Source organism: Chinchilla lanigera, unplaced genomic scaffold, assembly GCF_000276665.1.
Source record: "Chinchilla lanigera isolate Chin_1 unplaced genomic scaffold, ChiLan1.0 scaffold00091, whole genome shotgun sequence".
In the NCBI taxonomy this organism is placed as follows: Eukaryota; Metazoa; Chordata; class Mammalia; order Rodentia; family Chinchillidae; genus Chinchilla; species Chinchilla lanigera.
In genome coordinates, this window is record NW_004955492.1 from 7874864 (window position 1) to 7897264 (window position 22401).

Sequence of the window (22401 nt, forward strand, 5' to 3'; positions counted from 1 at the left end):
TGTCACAGCGCCCAATGTTGGGAAGTCCTGTTCTGTGTAAGGATGGCAGAATGGGGGTATGCACTGCCATGCTGAGGCCACTGTGAAGGCCCTGACCCCTACAACCTGTCCTGGTCCCTTATGTGACAAAGGGGTTTGAAGACAGGAGTATAGCTCTAGAAGTGAGGACAATACTGGGTTATGTGGGTGGGCCTAATCACAAATGTCCTTATAAGAGGAATGCAGGGCAAGCGCTGAAAACAGTGACTAACGATGGTATAATGGCAGATGGGAGACATCTTAGTTACTTTTCCCATTGTTGAGACAAAATACCGGACACCCAGCTAAAGGAGGAAAGATTTGGCTCAGTTTGTAGAGATTTCAGACCATAATCAGCTGGCTCTGAGGCAGGACAGCATGGCAGAGGGGCATCACAGAGAAGAAACAGTTCATGGCAGGCAGAAGGCAGCAAAGCAGCAAAGTAGCAAGTAGCAAGCAAATAGTAACCACAGCAGCTCTCTTTGTCCTTTATATTCTGTTCAGGGCAGGTAGTACTCACATCCAGGGAGGGCTTCCCATGACCACGCCCATATCCACCCCACTGTGCCAAACCAATCAGTGCTAACTTAGCAACCACATACCCTTGATCCCTGCATCACACTCTAGATTCAGTCACCTCTGAAAAACCCCACCTATGACCCCACGCCGCTCTTGGGGGACATCTAGGGGAACACCTGGGGGATACAAACCACAATAGGAGAGAAGACAAGTGCTAGTTGAGGATATAGGCCAACAATCAGAAGACAGGGGAGGGGCGGTCCTCCCTCAAGTCCTTTGCCCACACCCAGGGAGTCCCTTGGACTTCAGCCCTGGAAGGCTTATGTCTCAACTATCTTAAGCCACTGAGCTTGTGGTGACTTCCTGCCAAAACTCCCTGTGCACCTGCGGCTCCCCCTCCACCCTTGGTGTCCCCAGGCCACCCCACAGAGCTTTCAGCCCCCTTTATGGGGACACTGACCAGGTATGCACAGGGCTGGCATGGGGGGGCATGAATCGGCCACCCTTGGGGGTACATGTGGCCCTGTGCCTGTTTAAAGCTGGGGATGAGACTCTGCTTTTGGGGCCTGGCACCCTCCTTCCTGCTCTGTCAGCAGCACCAAGGATGTGCCACACTCTTCCTCTTGAGGCCTGTCCCTTCCTCCAGTGGAAGAGCTGGCCAGGGTGCTCAGTCTTCCTAACTGCCTGTAGCTGGTGGTGGGGCGTGCAGTCCCACCACTGGCTTGGCTTGGGACACTAGCTGTGGCCCAAGGATCCTGTTGTCTTCTCCACGTGCCTGACAAATGCAGGCAACCAGAGTCCCCACTGTTTGTGTGGGCCGGGGTCCTGCCACCGCCACAAGGTCTATTGTCCCTCACCATGACCCACTGTCCCCAGGTCTATAGGGCTTATCTCCCTCTTGTCCTCTAAGGGCCAGGCTGGGGTGGGTGCCACTACCCAGGCACTCTAAATGGTTGCAGGTGTTGTGTCTTGACAGGGTTGAAGCACGGGGACCACTACTCACAGAGAGGCCCTGGGTCACAGGAGGGCAGCCCTGTGTTCGGTAGAAGGGAAGGTCTCAGGCATTCTGACCCAGAATCTGTATTCTGACAGGAGGCCTAGGAACATGTCAGCATCAAGTTGTGCCACATTAAATAGTACACAAAATCTGCTCTACCCACAGCCTTCTGGTTGCACAGCCTTCTGGAAGGGTTACAGCCAATGGGGCTCCACTTGCTTTAAACTCTCGGTAGACGACACATCTCCAAACTCGCTTTCTACAGCCCCTGTGGGTGGAGTCTGTCTAAGAGCGGGCTGACCATTTCTGAGCTCCTCTTTCCAATTTCCAATTTCCCAGCATACTGCTTCTACTTAAACACTTGAGCGCCAGCACTGGGGCTCAATAGTGAACTGAGAGTCATCTACTCTAGTTGGTCCTAGAGTCGTTACCAGGGTGGTCCTGGAATGAGAACTATGACTTTGTAGTTACCCCAGTAACTCCAGACAGCTGCTGTGGCCAGGGAGCCAAAGATCTGTGGTGTGTGTGTGAGAGAGAGAGAGGGAGGGAGGGAGAGAGAGAGATGAGATTGAACCCAGGGCCTTCACATTAAGCTACATCCCCAAACCTATTTTTATTTTGGGACAGTCTTGCTAAGCCGCTAAGGCTTTGGAAGATGGCTTGAACCTGTGCTCCTTCTGCCTCAGCCTCAGAGAGCTGGGATTACAAGAGTGTGCCCAGAGGATCTGTATTTATTTGGAAAGGCAGTGGGCAGCTGACTCTTCAACCTGAGGGGAGAATGCCAGAGCACTGTGCTGCCAGATTCTTCTTGGGCTGCGCACTGTGCCCCTGTAAGTGGGATGTTATATCAGGAACAATGTGAGGGCACAGAACACCAAAACATTGCAGGTTTGTGTTAAAATTTAACATGAAAGTATTACATCTAGGGGTCTGCTTCTCCAAGACATTTCTTTACTAAATTCTAAGTCTTCCTGGAGTGACAAGGTGACTATTCAGCAACGACAGCCACTTTGAGGCTGAGATTTTGGCAAGAGACCTAGACCACGGCCAGGGACAACTCACATGCAACCTAGTACTGGAGCTTCATGGCAGGCTTCAGAGGGGCACAGTGGTGCATTCAGCACTGCCTTGCATCCCAGGGTCACCCCAGCCCTCTGGCCAACTGCACGGAGCAGGTGGGATACGTGCGAATATACGAAGCCACTCCAAATTCACTTTCTCATCTTTCCCGGGACCCATAGCTGGACTTGTTCTCAATCCCCAAGACTGAACTGCAGACACTGGAGGTTGGGAATGCTACATGTCACCCAAGCTGGGCCACAGTCACTTTGTGGGCTGCTTCAATTCTTCTTCCACCCTAGTCAGATAAGTGGAGAGCAGGTGGGCTGGATGGCTGTTTCCAAGACACATCATGTCCAAGCCCTGGAACCTCAGCGTAGGCCTGCGCTGGGCAAAGGGCTCTGTGGCATAATCAGGTCAGGGATCTGCTGGTGAGATCACTCTGGATGGACTGCATGGGTCCCAAACCCTGTATGGATTCAGACAGGCGTCCTGAAGTGTCAGAAATCCCAGGAGGCCATGTGGAGTGGAGGCAGACTGGAGGCAGAGCACCTGTGCACTTCTGTTTTCAGAACTGCGAGGACACGTTCCAGGGTAGTTAATCTGCCCACACAGGAAGGAAACACAGGTGGCCCCAGGGTGAACCTAGAAGCAGGATGGAAATGGTAGACTTCCAAGAAGCTAGGGTCCCCATGTGACTTCCTGGCTGCCCCCATGTCTGGTACACCAACAAGAAATGAACTGGTACCTGCGACCATTTTGTCCATATGTTAATGTTGAAAACAAGTACTCTTTTACAGCAGAAAGTACTATACTACTTTAAGATTCACTTGGTGATTCTTTAAAGCAAAGCTATTAAAATCGAATCAGAAAAAGGAGAGCTGTTCTGGGGAAAGCCACAGATAAGCATTCCCAAACTTAGAAGATTGTATCTGCAGCCAGAAGCAGATACCATGACAGTGAGGCTATGCCACCCTTGTGGGGACTCAGAAAGCAGTGCTGTGACCACATCAGCCCCAGGCCCCAGCCTGGGGCCATTCTGGACCACTGGCAGCACCTGGGCCCATTCTCGACCACTGGCATCTATATGGATGCTGGCACCAGGGAGAGAGAGAGGGAGGGCTGCAGGATGCTGCAGGGTGGGCCTGGGACACTCCTGCCTGCTTTATGGTCCACTGTATTTGTACGATGGAAATGATGCTAGAGTTGGGGGTCTAATAAACTATGTTCCTCGGGCTTCACAAGAGGCAAGAACAGTGAAGTGGAGGGCACAGGGGATTTCCAGGTCTCTGATGGGGGAAGCCTGGATTGAAGGATGTGCTGGCTAGGCACTATATGTGCGAGTAAACCAACTCCACTCTTGGGGCCTCCCACAGCACTCCAGCCTCCCCTGTCAGAGTGAGCTGCCTGTGGGGTGGAGTCCACTGGCTTCTGTGGAAGATGCCTTGTCATTCTTTCATGGGACAGAGGTCCCACGTGCTATAGCAAGGTTCTATGTGGACAGGACCCTCTGGTCCTGCTGAAGGAGGCACTTCTCTGGCACGGACTGTGTTAGTACAGAGTGCAAATGATGGGTGCACCTCACTGTGCTGACAATCACAGATGAAAGGCATATGCCTGTGGCAGACGCTGCTTTTATTTAGGAAATAAATCTTTCCTACTAGCTCTGATCATGACAGAGGTCAGGCGATGAGCAAGCAGGATCCTTGGTACGGTTCTGCGTCACCGGTGTCTGGGAAGCCCAGGGCTGCAGTCGTCCTGGCAGAGATGTTTCCTTGCTGGGCTGTAGCACCAGGTGCCCCTCCTGCCACAGGGCTGGAAGACAGCTTCCTATCCATACCTGGATATGCACTTCAGTCCTATTTTAGAAATCAGCTCTTTCATACTAAGATTTACAATAAAAATAAAATAATCTGTTCTGTAAACTATAGTAAAAAGTTTCAAATGTCTTTAAAAACTATCTTCCATACAATGGAAAAGGTTTTGTTCTTTTTGGGTGACGGAAGACCCAAGCGTGTTGAGAGGGGAGCGGGTGCTGTCAGTGATGCTGAGGACAGAGCCACTTTCCTTCCTCCCAGGCTTCCAGGGCGCTCAGGGCTGCTCAGCTGCTGCCTGGTCCCTGGCGGCTGCCACAAGCTCAGTGAGGGCCTCGAAGCTTTTGATGCTGCTTGTCTGCAGGCCCATCTTCTGAATCTGTGTAGGGCCAGGAGAGTGAACCATATGAGTACGATTTAAACTAAACGTGAAAAAGACCCTTACAAAAACCAGAACAAAATTCTCCACCTACCCTCCACTGGGCCGGAAAGCCAGGGCTCCCAAAGGCCTACAGGACAATTTCTCTTTAGAGCAAAGGACTTATTTATGTTTTGGGGTCAAACACTTTGCATGCTAAGAAGCCAGTCTGTTAATTTATCTCACTCTGACCAGGATAAAAGCCTCTTTTTGTGGGTCTTAAAAAAATGTTAGAAAAGAAAATTCACACTAAAAGAAATTTTAAAAGTAAACCACTTTTAAAGTGAATGGTGAACCTCCACAAAAGCACTGGCCTGAGCTCCCACTTTCTCAGCTGGCCACCAACAGCCTTCTCTGAGAACCCGATGGCCGGGAAACACTCTTGGCACAGCAGCTACTGAGCTGACTCTGGCAGCCAAGACTCAGCACACAATGTTCCTGCTTGTGTTTAAAAACAGTGGCCACACAGGCCTGGCGAGGCAGGCGCCGGCATGACTCAGCATCCGGCCCTAGGGCCGGGGCCTGTAGGAGCCCCTTTCCCCTCTCCCCCTCACTCTGTTCTTTCGCTTATTTGCTCTTCATGGCTCTATAGCAAGCTTTCTTGCTTGTGAAAAGAATTTTATGCTTCTCTTTTGAAATAAAGAAACATAGCAGGCAACTTTGGCAGGAGGCATCTCTCAATTCACCTAGGATGGAATGAACTTAAGACTTTCACAGATGGCCCTGACATGTGCAAGACGCTGCTCAGCACCAGAAGGCAAGTGGCTTCTCAGGATACCGCACTACCTCCCCTCCTTTCTCTGCAAAGGCCTTCCCTGAGGGGCGACTGCTTCATGGAAAGCAGCAGCTTCAGACATCTGGAAGTTCTGTGATACTGAGGACATCTCTTCTGTTCATGCTACCCACATCATCCCCTACTGATGGCCTGCAACCAACAGCAGCCACATGATGCTACCTTCACTCTAAAATCTGTGTTTTATAAAAAACTGACAGAACCCAGGCGAGGAATTAAAGAAGCTGTGCACACACCTCATCCCTCACAACACAGGTGGGGGAGGCCTTCAGCTCTCCTTGGTGTCGTTCACACACCAGGCCTCTGTGGACCACGACAGGTCCTGTTTTGGGCTCACAGCAGCACGTGAGCATGTACACATGACCCCAGCAGATGCTCACAGCACAAGGGCCCACCAGTGTCATCGAGGGGAACATCTGGCACCTTTCTCCCTTCTCCTGGTTCCTACTGCAGAACTTTGGCCTTCAGAGGAACCCAGGCCTGCCTCTCATAAGCTCCGGCAACAGCACCCTGGGCCCTGGACTCAGCTCCTCCAAGGCGTACCTGCTCTCCCAGGTATTCCACGTCCAAGGCCAGCTGTAGCCGGATCTTGTCATCATCACTCATGCCGACACTGGGGCCTACGGTGCTGGTGGTAGGGGCTCTCCTGGCTTGCTTCAATCTCTTCAGGCTCTCCTCCATCTTCTTCACGGAGTTTAGGACATCTGACACAGTCTCACAGTATCTTGGGCACAAGACAAGGTGACTGGTGAGAGAAGTCTTAACACCAGGGACACTGGCTTTGTGAACAAAAAAGGAAATTTTAAAGAAAAACACATCTCTAGTAAAGCACAACTACAGTACACAATGTTTCTTGAGATTTTAAGAAAGGGTCATAAGGGCATGGCATTCCCTGAGAATGTGAGATGCACGCACAAATTTTGCTCAGATTTTTAATCCTGAGCACTAAGAGAAATGGACAGGTCAGTATCTTTCACACACTGGGTGGAATTTGCAGCACATTCCAGACTGAATGAAGTCACAGCTTCTTTCCACACTGGCCGTTTACAGCATAAAAGAATCTCAGCATGTTAAATACAGCTTATTGCTCTCCAAATATTCTCAAAATATTAGAGAATAATAATTCTCTCAATAATTCTCTCTGTAATTCTCTCAAATTACAGAGCTGTATTTCCAGACTTTATCTACAAGCTGGTCATGTGACATAGAGAATTAAGTCTGTCCACAAGAAGAGTACTATGCATTGCTATTACAGTCTAACTGACCACCAATGTCTGCTTAACTCCTGAGTACTGGAAATAATGAAACACTACTGCAAAGTTAATAATTAAGTCAATAATGAAGTAGAATCACTTTGTTTTGTAGGCAGTGCTAGGGATGAAACCCAAGGCCTCACACATGCTGGACAAGTGCTCTCCCACTGAGCTTCACTGTCAGCCCTGAATAATACTCTTCTTGGCATGATTCAATGCTAGTGCTGGCACTGGGGCAGGATGGACTCGACGGAAAGAGATGTTCCAGGATTTGGGGAGCTTCAGGAACTGTGAATTGTAATTATGCTCTAAAATGTACATTTTCCCATCTCGATTACAGAGGTCTCGTCTGGGGAGCCTGAGGAAGGGAGGCCCTTTCATTGCCTGGTGTGACCAGAGCTGTGCTGGACTAACAGAGCTGAGGAGAAAGGACCTGGACAAGGCAGAGGGAGGCAGGGGCAGTAAAGGCGGTGGCTGGGAGATGCTGGCCCCTGGCTATGGTCCACACTGAAGAAGAAGCCTGCAGAGCTGGAGGACAGTGGAAAGAGAAGGGGAAGAAGACAGATCAAATGACCACATGACACCTCATCCAGTGCCAGACAGTGCTGTGACGCTCTTATAGTCAATACACACAGCCCTGTGATGCCTCAGCCTCCCTAAGGTGCAGACAGCCCGCTCAAAGGCCACTTACTTGTGAGTGCTCTCAGAGAGAGCTCCTTCCAGCCACTGGTGCATTACTGTGGGCTTCACCTTATCCCTGTGACCACTCTGAAGCTGGTAAAATGGCTTCAGTGCACTGTCCACATAGGAGGAGGCTGTGGTTGGGACCTCCTGCAATAATACAGGTAGGGGTTACAGACAGAAAAAGAGAAGGAGAAGGTTACCAAACCCTCAGGCTCAAAAGGATACTACTGTTCCAGTTCTGAAACAGTGTAACATCTACCTCTCTCAAAATGCCTAGAGGGCGAGTGAGGGGAAGAACAGGACAGGACAATGCCTGCAGCCAGGCTGGTTCAGGTGTGGTCCTGCACCTCCAGCTCCATTTCTCTGGGGCACTGCTTCCCAAAATTTCCTGTCCACAGTAGTCACCCAGTGATCCTTTTAAATCCAGGTTCTGATTCTTCAGTAAGGATGGGAGTGTGAGAAGGGGATGAGTTATGAGGCTGCATTTTTTTCTTTTGGTTTTTGAGACAGGGTATTGCTATGTAGTTCAGGCTAGCCTTGAACTCTCAACAATCTTCCTACCTCAGCCTCCAAATTATACGTGTGTGCCACCACACCCAGCAAGGGTGCATTTCTAAGAAACTCCCACCAGGGAGTGCCAACATAGTTTATCAATAAGCCACCATTTGAGAAGTAAGGACCCTGTGAGTGACTTAATTTTTCTTAGCTTTGGTTTCTTCATCCATAAATAAAGATACAGCACCCACTTCACAGGAGGAGCAGTGAGAGTCTGCAAAGAGTTCAGCATACAGTCTGATCTACAGTGTGAATTCTCAATAAATATACAGAATGTATCTGGGAGCTGAACCCAGCCGAGGCATAGTTGTGGGATCCTGTCTCAAAATGGAAAAAAAAAAAAAAAAAAGGATGGGGATGCAGCTCAGTATAAAGGCTTTGAATCCCAATTTCCAGTACCAAAATGGAAAAAAGAAAAAAAACCTATTTGGCAATACAAGATAGGTCTCTCTCCCTCCTACTCTCAAGTAGGACCTTCATATCAAACCAGAAATAGAAAATCAGGAAGTTCCTTTTGCTAGAAGTGGTAATTCTATTGCACCTCTCAGATCCTAACACAAAAAGAGAAAGAGCCACACAGCAGTAACGGCAGTCTGGGAAGGAGCCACTTAACTGCATGCACAGCATCCCAGCAGAGGGGAGAGCAAAGCCACAGAGATGGGGTCCCCGCACTGACCAGCACGGCCGAAAGGACAGCATAGTCAGAAGACAGCCCCTACACTGAGGACGGAAGCAATAGCTTGGCCATAAACCATTTTCACAGCTCCTGAGAATGAGTTTTGGTAGCAAACTAACTAAAAGGCATTAACTTACATCAAAAATCTACAACTCGAGAAAAAAATTAAAAGGGAGAATTATCTAAGACTTAGAATGAAATGAGATCAAGTGCATGAAAATGAATGTTCAGTTGGAAAAACAGAATACCCTAAATCACTGTTCTGTAAGAATAAACAGAAAAATCTGCCTTTGATCACCTGTGTGCAGCACTTTTTTTTTAATCTTAGAAGATGCCTCTAACTTTTTTTTGCAGTGCTAGGGATTGAATCCTGACCTTATTGGTTCTTCGGTAAAGCCTGGGGACCTCCAGGGCACTTCTCAGGTAACTGAAGCAAGACTCACTGAGGTCCTGCGTGATCCTGTGGCTCAGGACAGGCACACAGGCCGACAAGGTGCTCTGCGAGTCCTCCAGGGCTGCTGTGGAGGCAGGAAGATGGGTTTAAGCTCTCTGTTCCAAGCAGATATAAGCTTTATTTTAAATACTATCATAGTATTGAGAAGAGGGTACTATAACAAAGCAAATCAAATCATTAGAATTAAGCAAAAGATTTATTTAAAAGGAGTTAAAACAACAGACCAGAATATAAAAACAAACAAGGATTTACAACTAGAGAAGAAAATGTTATATATATCCCATCTCTGAGGTTTTATTAAATTTTTTTTTTTCCAAAGATTTGCTGAGTGTAAAGATTCAGGTTTACCTGAGATAGAAGAAAAATTCTTAAAGCCAATCATTTCAAGTTTTGGTCTGATAGTCTCCAAGAGTTCTGGGAGCTGGAAAACATACACAGGATATCTATTCAGTTATCACTTATAAATCAAAAAGAGGCAAATCTACAAACTCAGACTACCATTAATGAGTGTAGCACTGAAACTGAGACATTCAATAATATCCATCTAGAGAAAGCAATGCTCAGGGCTCCCACAAGAGATGTCAGCAGCATGGGAGCCACGGGTACTGTCAGGCTACTAACAGGCCCAGAGAGGAGCACAAATCTATTCTATGGTTCTCTGTGATTCCACACAGCTCACAGTAAAGACTACACTCTTGTTCAAAACACACAGATGCATCTTCTCAAGCACACAAAACATTCAACTTGTAGAAAGCGGAGTCACTCACGAATTAGAGGACATAAACACTAAAATCTGTCCTGAAAAGTTCTCTTAATGATAAAAGCAAAAACACCTGGACCCTAAGCAGAGAAAACAGAACTTTTAATATGTTGACATTCATTCAACTATCAAGTATTAAAAGAGCATTTTGCTCAGTGAATCAAACTAACTAAAATCCAGCCCACCTCAGGCATGCCTGAGCAGACCTCAGCCACTGAGAAAAAAACACACATAGTGGAGCAGGCACTGCTGGAAAGCAGCAGGGGTAACGGGCTGGCATGGTGTCAGGGTCTGGCATGAGAGGAGGACCCGCGAAGGATGAGGGCAAACACCAGCCACGAAGGCCCAAGATGGTCTCCTCTGGGCAGCCATGGCCCCAGTCTAAAGCCCACAAGGACGAACAGCTCTGCCTTTGATGTATAGGACTCTGAAACACTGACCTCACAGTGAGGACTCTTTGGGACACAGGCTCACCTGCTCCTGTAGCCTGTCCAGGTCTACAACCATGTACACGAGTTGAGTGCTGGAAATGGACACCGCCGACCTCATGTCTGAAGAAGCACTTCCCTGGTCTTCGCCACCTCCCTGGGCAGTGGAAGTGTCTTTGCCACTAGCCACCAAAGGTTTTTTGATCTCCTTGGTACTTTCATTAGAAATGGGCCTGTGAGAAAGCTGAAAAAGGGTCTTGGTGGCAAGATGCTCCCACACTAATAACACACATGAATGTATATATAGCTCAACAGCCCAGCACATGACCATAGCCATCTGCAGAGTCACACTGGAAATGTACTAAGGGAAGAACCTGCCTTTACATCTCTGGAGAGTGTAGCCTCATGCACACCTACCCTTCTTGCCCCCATGTCTAACTTCTAGGGGTAAATAAAAATAAACAGTCCCCAAATCACAGCGAAATCAGTTTCTGGAATATCACAGATTTTTAAAAAATTAACTGTAGTAGGTAAGTAACATACCAAATTTATTAAATAAACTTAGTTATAACCAGAGTAAAAAAACCACAATGTAGCTTTCATTATGCTTCAACTAATACAAATAACAAAGTGTCACTTGTTAAAGGGAAAAACCAAATTACATATGCATCAAGAGAAAGATGGGATAATGAATATGTAAGACAAAGTAATCACTGGAGAGAAACCGAGAGGAATGACCAGCTAGCGAGACTGCAAGGCCTGATGGGTGCAGGACTCACTGGTGCTGCTGTCCCTAGGACTGCAAGACAGCCTGTTAAGAAGACTCCTGAACAGAGGGAAAACAGAACTAACTTCCACTGAGCTCTCAACACTTAGGTATCTGCTGAGTGCTTCAGTCCACAAATAAATTCTCAGAATAGACACCATTTTCCCGTTTTACAGATGCAGAATCCCAGTCATGAAGATTACGGCATACCCCTATGAACTGCGGTTCAGTTTGCGGCCTCAGTCGTTCAAGGACTTTTCCTTAGAACCTAACTAATAATTGTTCTTGGAAACCTCAATATCCCTGCAATTGTGTTTTTGGTGTGAAGTTTGCAAGTAGCCAATCCAACAGTGTTATTCAGTTCTGCTTGCTGTTGACTGGCTGCTGCCCCATAACCCATCTCAAGCAGATGCACCAGCATTCCTGCTTCATAACAGGTCGCTATTGAATGTTCTCAGTTTTGTTCTTTTTAAGGCTCTAAGATCCCTGAGATGCCCTACATCACCTAAGACTTTATGAATACAGTATTTTATTAAATTAAGTTCTATAACTGTGGGAGACACAGCATATTTAGGGTTTAAACTATAAAAATAGGAACTTCTAGGCATTTTCTGACCATTATCTGAAATTCATGGTTTTTCACAATTCCTGGGTGCTCTAGGAATATTATATAACCCTTGTAAATTTTGGAGATCCACTATATTGTGCCCAAGCCCAAAGAGTCTGGCTAGAGCCAAGGCCCAACCCTGCCTAGCTCCAAAGCCACCACTCTGCCCATCCGATGGGTGGAAGCATGGCTAAGTCGTCTCTGCACTCCCTTTAGCGGGGGCATTTCTGCACAGTGCCATCCTTCGTATACCTTTTCTCACATTCTCTGCACCATGATGACTGCTTTACAAGAGTGTCTGTCACTGAGACTGCCCTGGGAGATGGCAGCTCTGCAGAGATCTAGCAAAGCTGGTGCTGTGGACTGAGTAGCGGCAGCAGCAGCAGCAATGTTCCTGTGGACCAGGAACCTTGGGCTTTCCATGTATGTCAACGTGTTCATGATGGGACTAAAATTTGTATGTCTTGTGCCAGGGAAGCTTGACCCACTGGTGGTACATGCATGATTGCCCATTGGGCGGTTTTAAACTAATTTCATTAGTAAAAAGACCATTACCTTTGATTAGATCCATTTGTACCACCAGTGGTACAAGCCACAAGCTTGCAGAAACATGTCAAACAGAAATGCAAAAAGGGAAAATGATATCCTAAGAAAACACGTTAATCACCTTTTTATTTCCATGATATACCTTTTTTAAACTTCCAAATAATGTGTTTAATATATATATTTTGCTCTCTAATCATTTTCATTAAAATGAGTATTTGTTTTAATTAAAAGGACCTCAAAGATTCTTGTTTTGAGAAGGGAAAATGGACTCGTAAGGGACAGATACCCACCAGAGCAGGACTGAAACACAGCTGGACACCAGCTGTTGCTGTCCATGGAATTAGCCTGTGGCGACTATAGACATTTTTAAAACTTCATTTGAGTATCTAGCTAAATGTATCTTTAATTCTTATCCATCCTGGTCAGTGAGGAGCTGAGGGCTAGTGCTTACCTCATTGACAAACACGGAGAATCGTGCCAAAATCTGCAGCGTGAGTCTCCACAGACGATGTGCCAGCAAAGGCAAGAACATCTCATCCGACCAGCACTTCCTCAGGCTGCTCCATGTTCTGTGAGAAGCCAAAAGGCAATACGGACTTCCAGCTAGAGAAAAACCATGGACTTAGGGAGTTTCAATCCCTTATGGACTTTAATCTCCTGTAGAATTCCAGTGTACAACGCAAAAATAAAAGCAGGCATTTGGAAGGACAGTGTGGTCAGCACAGCTGCTACTGGAGGCCATGAAAGACGACATGGCCATTTCCTACATTTATAATGCAACATGTCTGATAGTTTTCCTGATAACACCTCCCAGGCATGTTGGAGAATGTCAAACATACAAAGCATCCTGAAATTTCTTATTTAACAAATACTTTACACCAAATCAACAAACACAAGTTCAAGTGGCAGTCATTCTCAAGGGCTTATATTTTAGTTCTGAATTGTCCTATGTCATTTGTATCTTCCTCAAGATAGCTGCTATATATGGAAGAAGTCAACTACACATGACCACTTTCGGCAATGACAGACAGAACCTGCCTTCAAAGCTGAGAAGGGTGGTCAGACGGTGCGCTTAAGTGCGTGAGGAGAGCAGGCACTTCAGCTATGGAACTCAGTTTCTATGTGACTATAGAAGCAGCCCCACTCTGTATCAGTGGTCATGAGGAGTGGCCATAACATGATACAAAACCACTGAAGCTGCCTGGTATGCACACATGTTCTCCAAATCTATATAGATACAATCCCTATCTACCCAGTGCCCTAGGACAAGGGGCCAGAGACCAAGGTCAGAGAACAGAGGCACAAGCACGTGTCCCAACTCCACAAGTGGGAGGGAAGCAGCGATCTGCTGCAGAGAAGGGACTGTGTGAGCACAACAGGGCTAAAGAGCTGGCATGTTACATTCAGGATGGAAAAGAAGGTGTGCTTCCTTCCTATTCCATAAAGCATCCTTCTAATCATCTCTATAAAGCAAAAATCTCAATGAGTCGAAGATTTGGTTTCTTATAGCTTTATAAAAATAAAAGAAGTTGGGCTGGAGTACAGCTCAGTGATGGAGTGATTGCCTAGCATATGTGAAGCCTTGGGCTTGATCCCCAGCACCACAAAACAAAACAAAGCAAAATAAAAGAAGTTAAACTAAGGGCCCTTCAGGTCCAGCTTACTTTATGATGGGGAACGGTGAGCATTCTTGGAAACCAAGGTCTAGCTGGCTGGTGAGCCTAGCTAACCTCAAGGACGCCTGCTGTTTCCACTCTCACTAAGGAGGTTACCTGGGGCGTCTTCCAGCCCGTCTGCTAGTGCAGCTTCCAAGGATCCCGCCACTTCTCTAAACCTGAGAAGAGAACACAAGTCAGTGCTGAGAGCTCTGCCAGGCATCTTTCCTCACCCACCCTCCCTGCTTCCCAGTCACAGGGCACCCCCCACTCGCGGACAGCTCTCATTCCCAGGGACACACAGCCAGCTTCAGGATGCCTATTCTCCCAAGCTGGTTTTTTATCTTCACTGAGAAATAAACTATCTTGACTAATTCACTGTTGGGTAGGGTTTTTTGCTACTGCATATAGTCTGAATCGTAACTCCAAGATTCTGAAATGAACACAATGCCATGTTAAGGGCCTTGGGGAAAGTCCCTGCTGGCTGTAAACCAAATTACCCCAAGGTCACACAAGTGGTACTTCCAATCCACCTGCATTAGTACTACACAGGGAAAGAAACACCCCAAATGAAGAACTGGAAAAGCTGTGTTTGGCATCTGTGTTTGCAGCCTGATAAAAACCCTTGAGGCAGCCAGTTAAACGTAGAACTCTCCACTCAGTGCCTTGGAATCTACCAGTTCTCTGTGTGCCCCCGCCCCTACCCTGCTGGTCACTGCTGCTCAGCAGCCACACTGTTTCCTGGACAGGTTTGCTTTCCCAGAGGACAGATGGTCCATCACAGACCTCAATCTATAACTGCGTTGGGAGTGTTCACAGGACTAACACAGACCTTGTATTTCCACGACTATGCAGAATGTAGCTATTTTAAAGCTGGCCACTTCCTCCGGCATCCTATTTCCCAATTTTGTGACTTTCCCATCTTTGTATCCTTGTATCAGCACTCTCTTTTTTCAATGGTTAGCTCCTTTGCTAACAGTAAATTCTGACTCATGTTAAAATTACTTTATCTAAGGGAGTTTTGATAGTACACGTGCTTTTAAAAAGCAGTGTGCAGACTGGAGTGAAAGAGCAATTACTTCACACAATACAGCTGAGGACATGAGGTCTGTGCTGATGCTAGAGCTGCTCATCTCTCCAGCTGCCCATCTATTCTGTGCAAGGAAAAGGATCAGACTGCTGCCCAGTGATGCCCACAGACAGGTAGTCTTTGCAACCTGCACGTTAAGAGTACAGGAACACATGATGGAGAGAAAAGTGGGAGCAGAAAGTGAGGAAGAGCAAGTGAGGTGGTGACCCTAAGCACAAGGACCAGAAGAAAGGGGTCAGTTTGTGCTAGAGCTCACAAAAACCACCAGAGCTTGACCTCTGGCCCCCTGGGGATCTTTTCCAAAATCTACACAAGAGCCAAGGGCGGGGAGCGCCAGTCTTCCGACTGGCAGCTCGCTCCCTGCCTCGTAGGCCCCCAGAGGGAGGGCCCCCGGCACACGGGGAGTCCCGGGTGGGGAGCGTCTGTCTTCCGGCTGGCTCACTTCCTGCCTCGTAGGCCCCCGCAGGGAGGGCCCCCAGCGCACGGGGAGCCATGCCGCCGAGAGCGCTGTGGCGTGCCGGCCTTCAGGCAGGCCGCTGCTGCTCAAGTGATAGTTCTCTGCTGAGAACTATCATGACACAGAGAAACAATGACACAATTGGCCCACCATGCACCAGCTGCAGATGCCCACCTAAGGACGTGTGTGAATCATTCAAACATGGAAAAACCCCTGGGAATACATGCTATACAATGGGCCACTCTTGCTCCTGCCACTGAGAACCAGAAAGGTCTAGAGTCAGCAGAGGAGCAGCTGTGGAACAAGGACTCGGAGAACATGAGAATGCAGACTAAGCCCATGGAGTCAGTGGTCCAGTGGACTGGGATCATGAGAACCGCTCGGAAGCTGTAAACCAGGAGGACCTTGCACAATACACGCAGAGACTCCCTGGAAGCCATTCTTCCCCTGACAGTACAGGCTGTGCTGGAGCCCCGGAGAAGTCTGCAAAAGGATTCCTGCTGCCTGTGCTGACAGTTGGGGAGAGGACACTAACTGGTTGTGGGGTCCCAAAGCGATGGAAGGCTAGAGAGAAAATGCTACAAAAAATGGCTTTGGCCCCAGACGGCTCACTTGATTTTTGACAACCCTTAGGCTGTAACTACTTGTTAGATCCTTCTTGCGTATCTCTGTCTTCCTGAGAAACCACTTCGAAGATACCAACATGTATTACAGCAGTCATTGATATTTTTCTACTAATCTATCCATAACTCTGTAATATTTGTATTGTTCCTATCCTATTTCATAAATGGATGCATGTTTATTATTATGTGTTTCCTACAACAACCATTGAGAATAGTTAATGATTATTCAATAGGTCACTCATGTATAGTTCTATTTCTTTTCTTTCGAAGATACCTAAGTAGAGTACAACAACTATTGATCATCTCCTACCTCTTTTGTCTGTAACTTACTATTATTTGTCTATTTGTTTTCCTGAGAAACTATCTTGTAGATAACAATATGTAAAACAATAACCATTGATAATTTCCTACCACTTTGTAATTTGGTAAGCCCCCCAATTATTGTTATCCTTCTCTTACTCTTTAAAATAAAAAAAAAAAATCTGCACAAAACTTAGGTGATCCCAGTAAAGGCCTCTGGCTAGCTTGGTACCATCTGTAGCCACAAAGGACTGGGCTAAACCTATGTAGCCCAAAGTGAGGTGTAGTTATGTAAGTGGGGCACAGTCCATGGGATGGAACACAGCACCAAAGCTGACAGTGTGATGTGAAGAAATGGCAGGGAAGCAGGTATATAATTCAGAATCAGGGGAACACCTGGGGCACTAAGTTATGTGAACATTTATGGTGATTCTCAAACAAAAGAAACAAAGGCAGCAAGGCCTTAGTATTTTTGCATCTCCCACAGTGGCTGGCCTATCTGTGGGCATGTGTGAGGATGCAGGGATGCGGAATGGTAGTCATGTGGTGTAACAGTGTCTCCTGGCCAGGAGCCCCTTGCACAACAAAGATCACATTTCTTGGAAAGCAGCAAAAGGAGAGGTGACCTGTGGGGAATTGTAAAGAGCTGTGCTCTGGTTTCTTGATGTATCCCAAAGTCACTCTACTCTTAAAAGGATCTAAATAAGAGAGGAAACCCCAGATGTAAACATTTCTAAATTCCTGTTCATATCCCTCCACGAACATCACAGGGCTACAGAAAATATCAAGTATAAATATAAAATAACAACTGCAGTGGGTATTACCTTCCCCTCTGCTGCAAGGCTCCAGAGACAGCAAGGTGCGTGTCCACTGCCAGGTGAGGGTTTAGGGGTGGGGAGGGGGGCTGACTACACCTCAACAGACAGGAGAAGCCCTGTTGTGCTCAGCATGCTGAGTGCCACATGGACAGCATAGACATGTAGATGCTCTGAAGAACATTCTAGAAATACAACAAACTAACCCTTAGCCCTTAGTGCTTATTTGTCTACAATTTCTAGGTTGCCACTGCATGACCACAGTCTGAGGCTGTTTTAGTCACCTGTGCGTTTCCTCCCTTTCTCTAAAAAACCTGAATCCTACAGTATTTCCAACATGTCCATGAGAGCCACTGCTGTGCATACACAGGTTCTCTGGGACAGTGCAGAACAGTGGTGAGCTGCAGGCGGAGGCTGCCTTTTCCCTACGGAAAACCAGGGTGTGGGCACAACAGATCCAAGAGGGTACACTGGTCCTGAGGGGGCAATGTTACTTTATCTCATGAAAATGTCAAAACACTAGCACCTTGTTCTCAGGTCCCCTTTAAATGACCCTGAAGTACTGCAACAGTGCCACTGTGACCCCTAGCTGTGTCTGCATATCTTCAGTCATCCTCAGAGTAAACAATCCAACATCCAGGAAAAATGAAAAGTTCTATGAACTCCTACTTGAATTTATTCTTTACATGGAAAAACTATGAAGTTTTTCTGTAAGTTCTATGAAGTCCTATAACTATAAGTTCTATGAAGTCCTACTTGAATTTATTTTTTACATGGAAAAACTCACTTCATAAAACACACCTCACAGTCAAACATTATTTTAAAGTTTTTCATAGATTTTAAGTCAAGTAGCTTACAGAGAAAAGCGAGCCAATCCCTTTGAATACTTAAAGCAAATCTGGTAAAGATAAAAGTTTGCCCTGGGCACTGGCCAAGTGTCAGGACTGCTTTAGGCCTGATAACAGCTAGAATGGCTGACAGGGCCAGGCAGGCATGTGAGGCTCTGGAAGTACCCAGGAACTGGCAGGATCAGGTGACTGCGCTTGGGGTCACAAGGCTGAGGGTCTGAGAGAAAGACAGCACTGCTTTCCAGACCACAGAACAAGCATCACAATGCCAACCAGGCTCCTGAGAAGCTGACAGGTGGGGGACACCACAGCTGAGCTCCCCTGCTCTGTGAGGGAGCAAACACTGAGGCTCAGAGACCCTAACTGCTATGGGATTATCTGAGGCAGAGGTGAGGTGTGGAAAGGGAAGAGTGAGCTACTATCAAACTCCTGCATTCTCTGGTCTTTGCCACAAATGGGGGATGATGGGTGGGAAGGAAGCCAGGCCTGGAGACCAGCTTACCCTAAGTACAGAGCTCTTTCCCATTATCAGAACAAGATGTCATTTTGTCAGCTTGGCACCTGCGACACTTCCTGTGTCAATTCTGCCTCCTAAAGAATGTGATAGCCCCAGAGAAGAAGCCAACCTTCTGTACCAGCACTAAGACTCTGTTTAGGGGCTAGGAGATATTGAGCAAAGGACTGACCTTATTTGAAAATAAACAGGCAAGTTCCACTTATTATTGAAGCTATGATAGGCAGGATGTGCTCTTAGTCTTTTCACACTGGCCTGGGACCCACACTGTCGTTCAAATCTTCTTACAAAATCCATACTTATCGTGTATTTCTAAAACAAGAACAGTGGAATTGTCATTATCAGTAAGCTAACCAGGAGCACACATTGGAAACTATAATCAAGGTAAGTCAACATGCAGAATCATAGTTCTACAGTTGACAGAGACCTTGGAGAACCTTCCACCTAACATCCCCACTTAGGGATGAGGTAACATCCAGAGCAGCTGGTGACAGGCTTATGGTCTTACATGGCAAAGCCTGTCTGAAATCCAGGTGCACTATTCTAAGTTCAGTGCTAGTTACATGATAGCGCTCATATTCCAGGGCACCCAACTCCATTCACCAGAATCAAGACAGTGGATTAAGTGGTATAATTCACTGCCTCTCCAGAAAGAGAAGAAAAAACAAAGTTTTTTTTTTTTTTTTTTTTGAGACAGGGTCTCACTATAACCCAGGCTGGCTTTGAACTCACAGTGATCCTCCTGCTTCAGCCTTCTGAGTGCTACAATGACAGAAATATGCTACCAGGTCTGGCTAAGAAAACTTCTTAAAGGAAACAAAGAAAGAGAGTATCATATCCATTTTATAGATGAGTCATGAAAACTCTCAGGGGGACTAACTAATACAACCGAAAACCCAAAACTACTGCCTTGATCATCGTTCCTTTTCTGCAAGGGTCAGGTAGAAGCTGCCCCAATGACAAACCAAGCAGCAGACGAAGCAGACCCCCAGTCACCTACAGCTGGCTGCACCATCTTCCTTTGGGTTCTCTGTTCCTCCAGTCCTAGACTCTACCAAAGTCACTGTTGGACTTTTTATAGTACTTCTCAGGTGAGGTGGGTGGCTCAACTCAGGTCACCAAACCATGACCCCGAATATGTAGAGGCCTGTGCTCAGAAGGGAATTTCAGTGCAGTCAAAACCACAGGCTTTAAAGTGGTGGCAACTAGACTTGGGCAACATTCCTCATAATCCAAGGGTGGCACAGGTACGTGCAACTGAGGTGTTGAAAGGCTCTATTCCCACTTTTGGAATAAACCTCCATCTCTGCATATGTGGATGCTAAAGGAATACAAGGCTACTTCCCTCTGCACAGGAATGTGCTACATTAAGGCTGAAGCTGAAAGTTTGTCTTGAAAGAAAGTGATGCAGAACTATGTGAAGTATAGCCACAGACACTGAATACTGGTTGAGCACTGTGAAGTCACTGCTCTATTAGAATGGTTCTTTCTGAGTGGAAACATCTTCTGAGTGAACACAGTCAATGTGACCCTTTACACAGCACAGCAAACCATGAAGCTCCCTCAGCAGCTCAGCCTTAACCTAGCATTTTACCCTACTCATGGTATCTAATTTAAAAAGTCCTACTTTGAAAGTCACAGAAATTGTTACACCATTTATCAAAAACAAGTCATCCTATTATTTAATATGCTATAACATGGGACAATCAGAGAACAGACAAGGGGTATTTCTGGGACAATAAAGCTTCAAATTGTTGTCTAAACTGTTTTGAAGTCTACTTAGCTCCAAACTCTGCATGTTTACCTTGTGCCTCTCTAAGCATTTAAAGTTAAGAAGCAAATTAAAGAGGGTGACTATAAAAAAAAGCAAAGAGAACTAGAATTGACAACTATGATAAATGGAAACTGGGTGCACAAGTGAAAGAGATCAGATGCAACTGTGGAGGCATCAGTGTGCTAGTAGATAGGTCCCACATGTCACCCAGATGCAGCAGGTGCAAAAGGTGAGGGGAAGGAAATCAAGGGTCCTAGGAGCAGGTGCTACAGAAGTGAGAGAGAAGCACAAATGAATAGATAGCACCACACAGCAAGGAGGTGGAGGTGGGGTTCAGGCATCTGCCCCATGCTCAGCCATACCATGGGCATAGCTAAGAGGCCACACCGGGGAAAAGAGCATTGAATGTGCTTTTAAAATCTCAAGTACGAAAGTTTTTTAATCACAACATGCCTATAACCCCAGCACTCTAGGAGGCTAAAGCAGGGAGATCAAAGGTACGGTCTAGGTAGTTAAAATAAAAAAATAAAAAGTCTCAAAATAAAAAAATTTAAAAAGGGCTAGCAATGTAGCTCAGTGTCCTGGGTTCAATCTCTAGTATCAAAAACAAACAAACAAACAAAAAAAACCACCACAAAGAAACTCTACCCCCAAATCCAAGCCTTCCTAATTTTTAAAACTGTAAATGACATTTAACACATTTAAAAATCCAATCAATGTTGTTTTCCTTCAAATTATATAGTAAAGATGTATAAACTTAATTTTTTTCATGGAAAACAAATGAAAAGATAATGACTTCATAGATCCTTAGGACTTTTTAAATAAAGTAAGTTAGAAAATAATGTAACTATCTAATCACAGTTGTTATCTAGACCGAAGTACACTTTACATTCTAAAAGAGAAATATTCCTATGCCTGAAAGTCTCAGAGATCACAACTTGGATAAAACAGGGGTTGGGGATATAGCTCAGTGGCATAAGCGCCTGCCTGGCAAGCGCAAGGTCCTGAGTTTGATTCCCAGTACCAAAAAAAAAAAAAAAAAGGCTAAGAGGGAATATAAAGTGCTCTTAGCAATAAAATAAAAATGTTACATCTTTAAAAAAAAAAAACAAAACCCAACTTGAATAAAATAATGCGTGTGTTTTAGGAAAAATATTTACTTAGCAACTCAAATTTTTGTTTTTAATAAAGCACAGAGCCAAGACTGTACAGAAGAGAACATGACTTCCCCAAAGTCTTGGGTTAACATCTTCATGAACCAAGAAGATGGGAAGTTACCTGGTGAAACACATCAGGGTCCCCAGGATTGAAGAGTGAGGGGAGTTTTTCTTCTAGTCCTTTTGCTATTTCTGGCCAGACAGAGTTCACCAAGAAGTCATACCCAGGAACAGTGGTGCCCTTTTCACTGTAAAACAAGAGAAAAATCTTGGTCAAGTTCATCCTAATCTTCTAATTACAAAAAGGAAATTTCCATAGTGTTGCTTCTCTTTTATTGTACTAAAAAGTTCTCAGTCTAAACTTATTCCAACTTTTTTTAAAGACCAGATGTGTCAACTAGCTTATTTCTATACTGGAGGTGCTACTGCACTCCTGGATCCTGGTGTCATTTTGAACCTGACACATTTCATGGAGTCTAACTCCCACACCAGTGTCAAAGATAAGGCAAAGTCACTGCATGCACTGGCACAGCTCTCCATTTACAAAAGCTGCTGCCCAAGTGTTTTTTACCACAGGAAAAGCAACTTCTGTGTTCAAGCTTGACACCACAAGAGGTCTGCAAATGATGCACGCTTTCTGTCACTAAAGCTTCATGCTTATTTCTCTACCTTGAAGACTATTTTCAGTTCTAAAATTCTATGACTTTTACACAAATTTTGATACAACAAAACTCAAATTAATGCACTCTGTGTGTGTATGTTTTCTTTTGCCATTTTTAACAACGGATGTTGGATTTCTTTTTGAGACAAGGTTTCATTAT

General features: G+C 45.9%; 1 protein-coding gene across 1 annotated transcript in view; it reads right to left on the reverse strand.

The window, feature by feature from the left end:
• Positions 1-4207: 4207 nt before the first annotated feature.
• The window catches only part of Cog2 (component of oligomeric golgi complex 2), a 43125-nt gene continuing 24931 nt past the window's right edge, over positions 4208-22401 (reverse strand). Inside the window, exons 9-18 of the mRNA XM_005404991.1 lie at positions 21702-21828; positions 18822-18961; positions 14120-14181; positions 12799-12950; positions 10475-10672; positions 9589-9661; positions 9162-9304; positions 7563-7702; positions 6162-6342; positions 4208-4786 (exon numbers count right to left, since the gene is read on the reverse strand). Coding sequence (XP_005405048.1) covers positions 4685-4786; positions 6162-6342; positions 7563-7702; positions 9162-9304; positions 9589-9661; positions 10475-10672; positions 12799-12950; positions 14120-14181; positions 18822-18961; positions 21702-21828 — 1318 coding nt within the window. The 3' untranslated portion in view covers positions 4208-4684. The remainder of the gene's footprint in view (positions 4787-6161; positions 6343-7562; positions 7703-9161; positions 9305-9588; positions 9662-10474; positions 10673-12798; positions 12951-14119; positions 14182-18821; positions 18962-21701; positions 21829-22401) is intronic.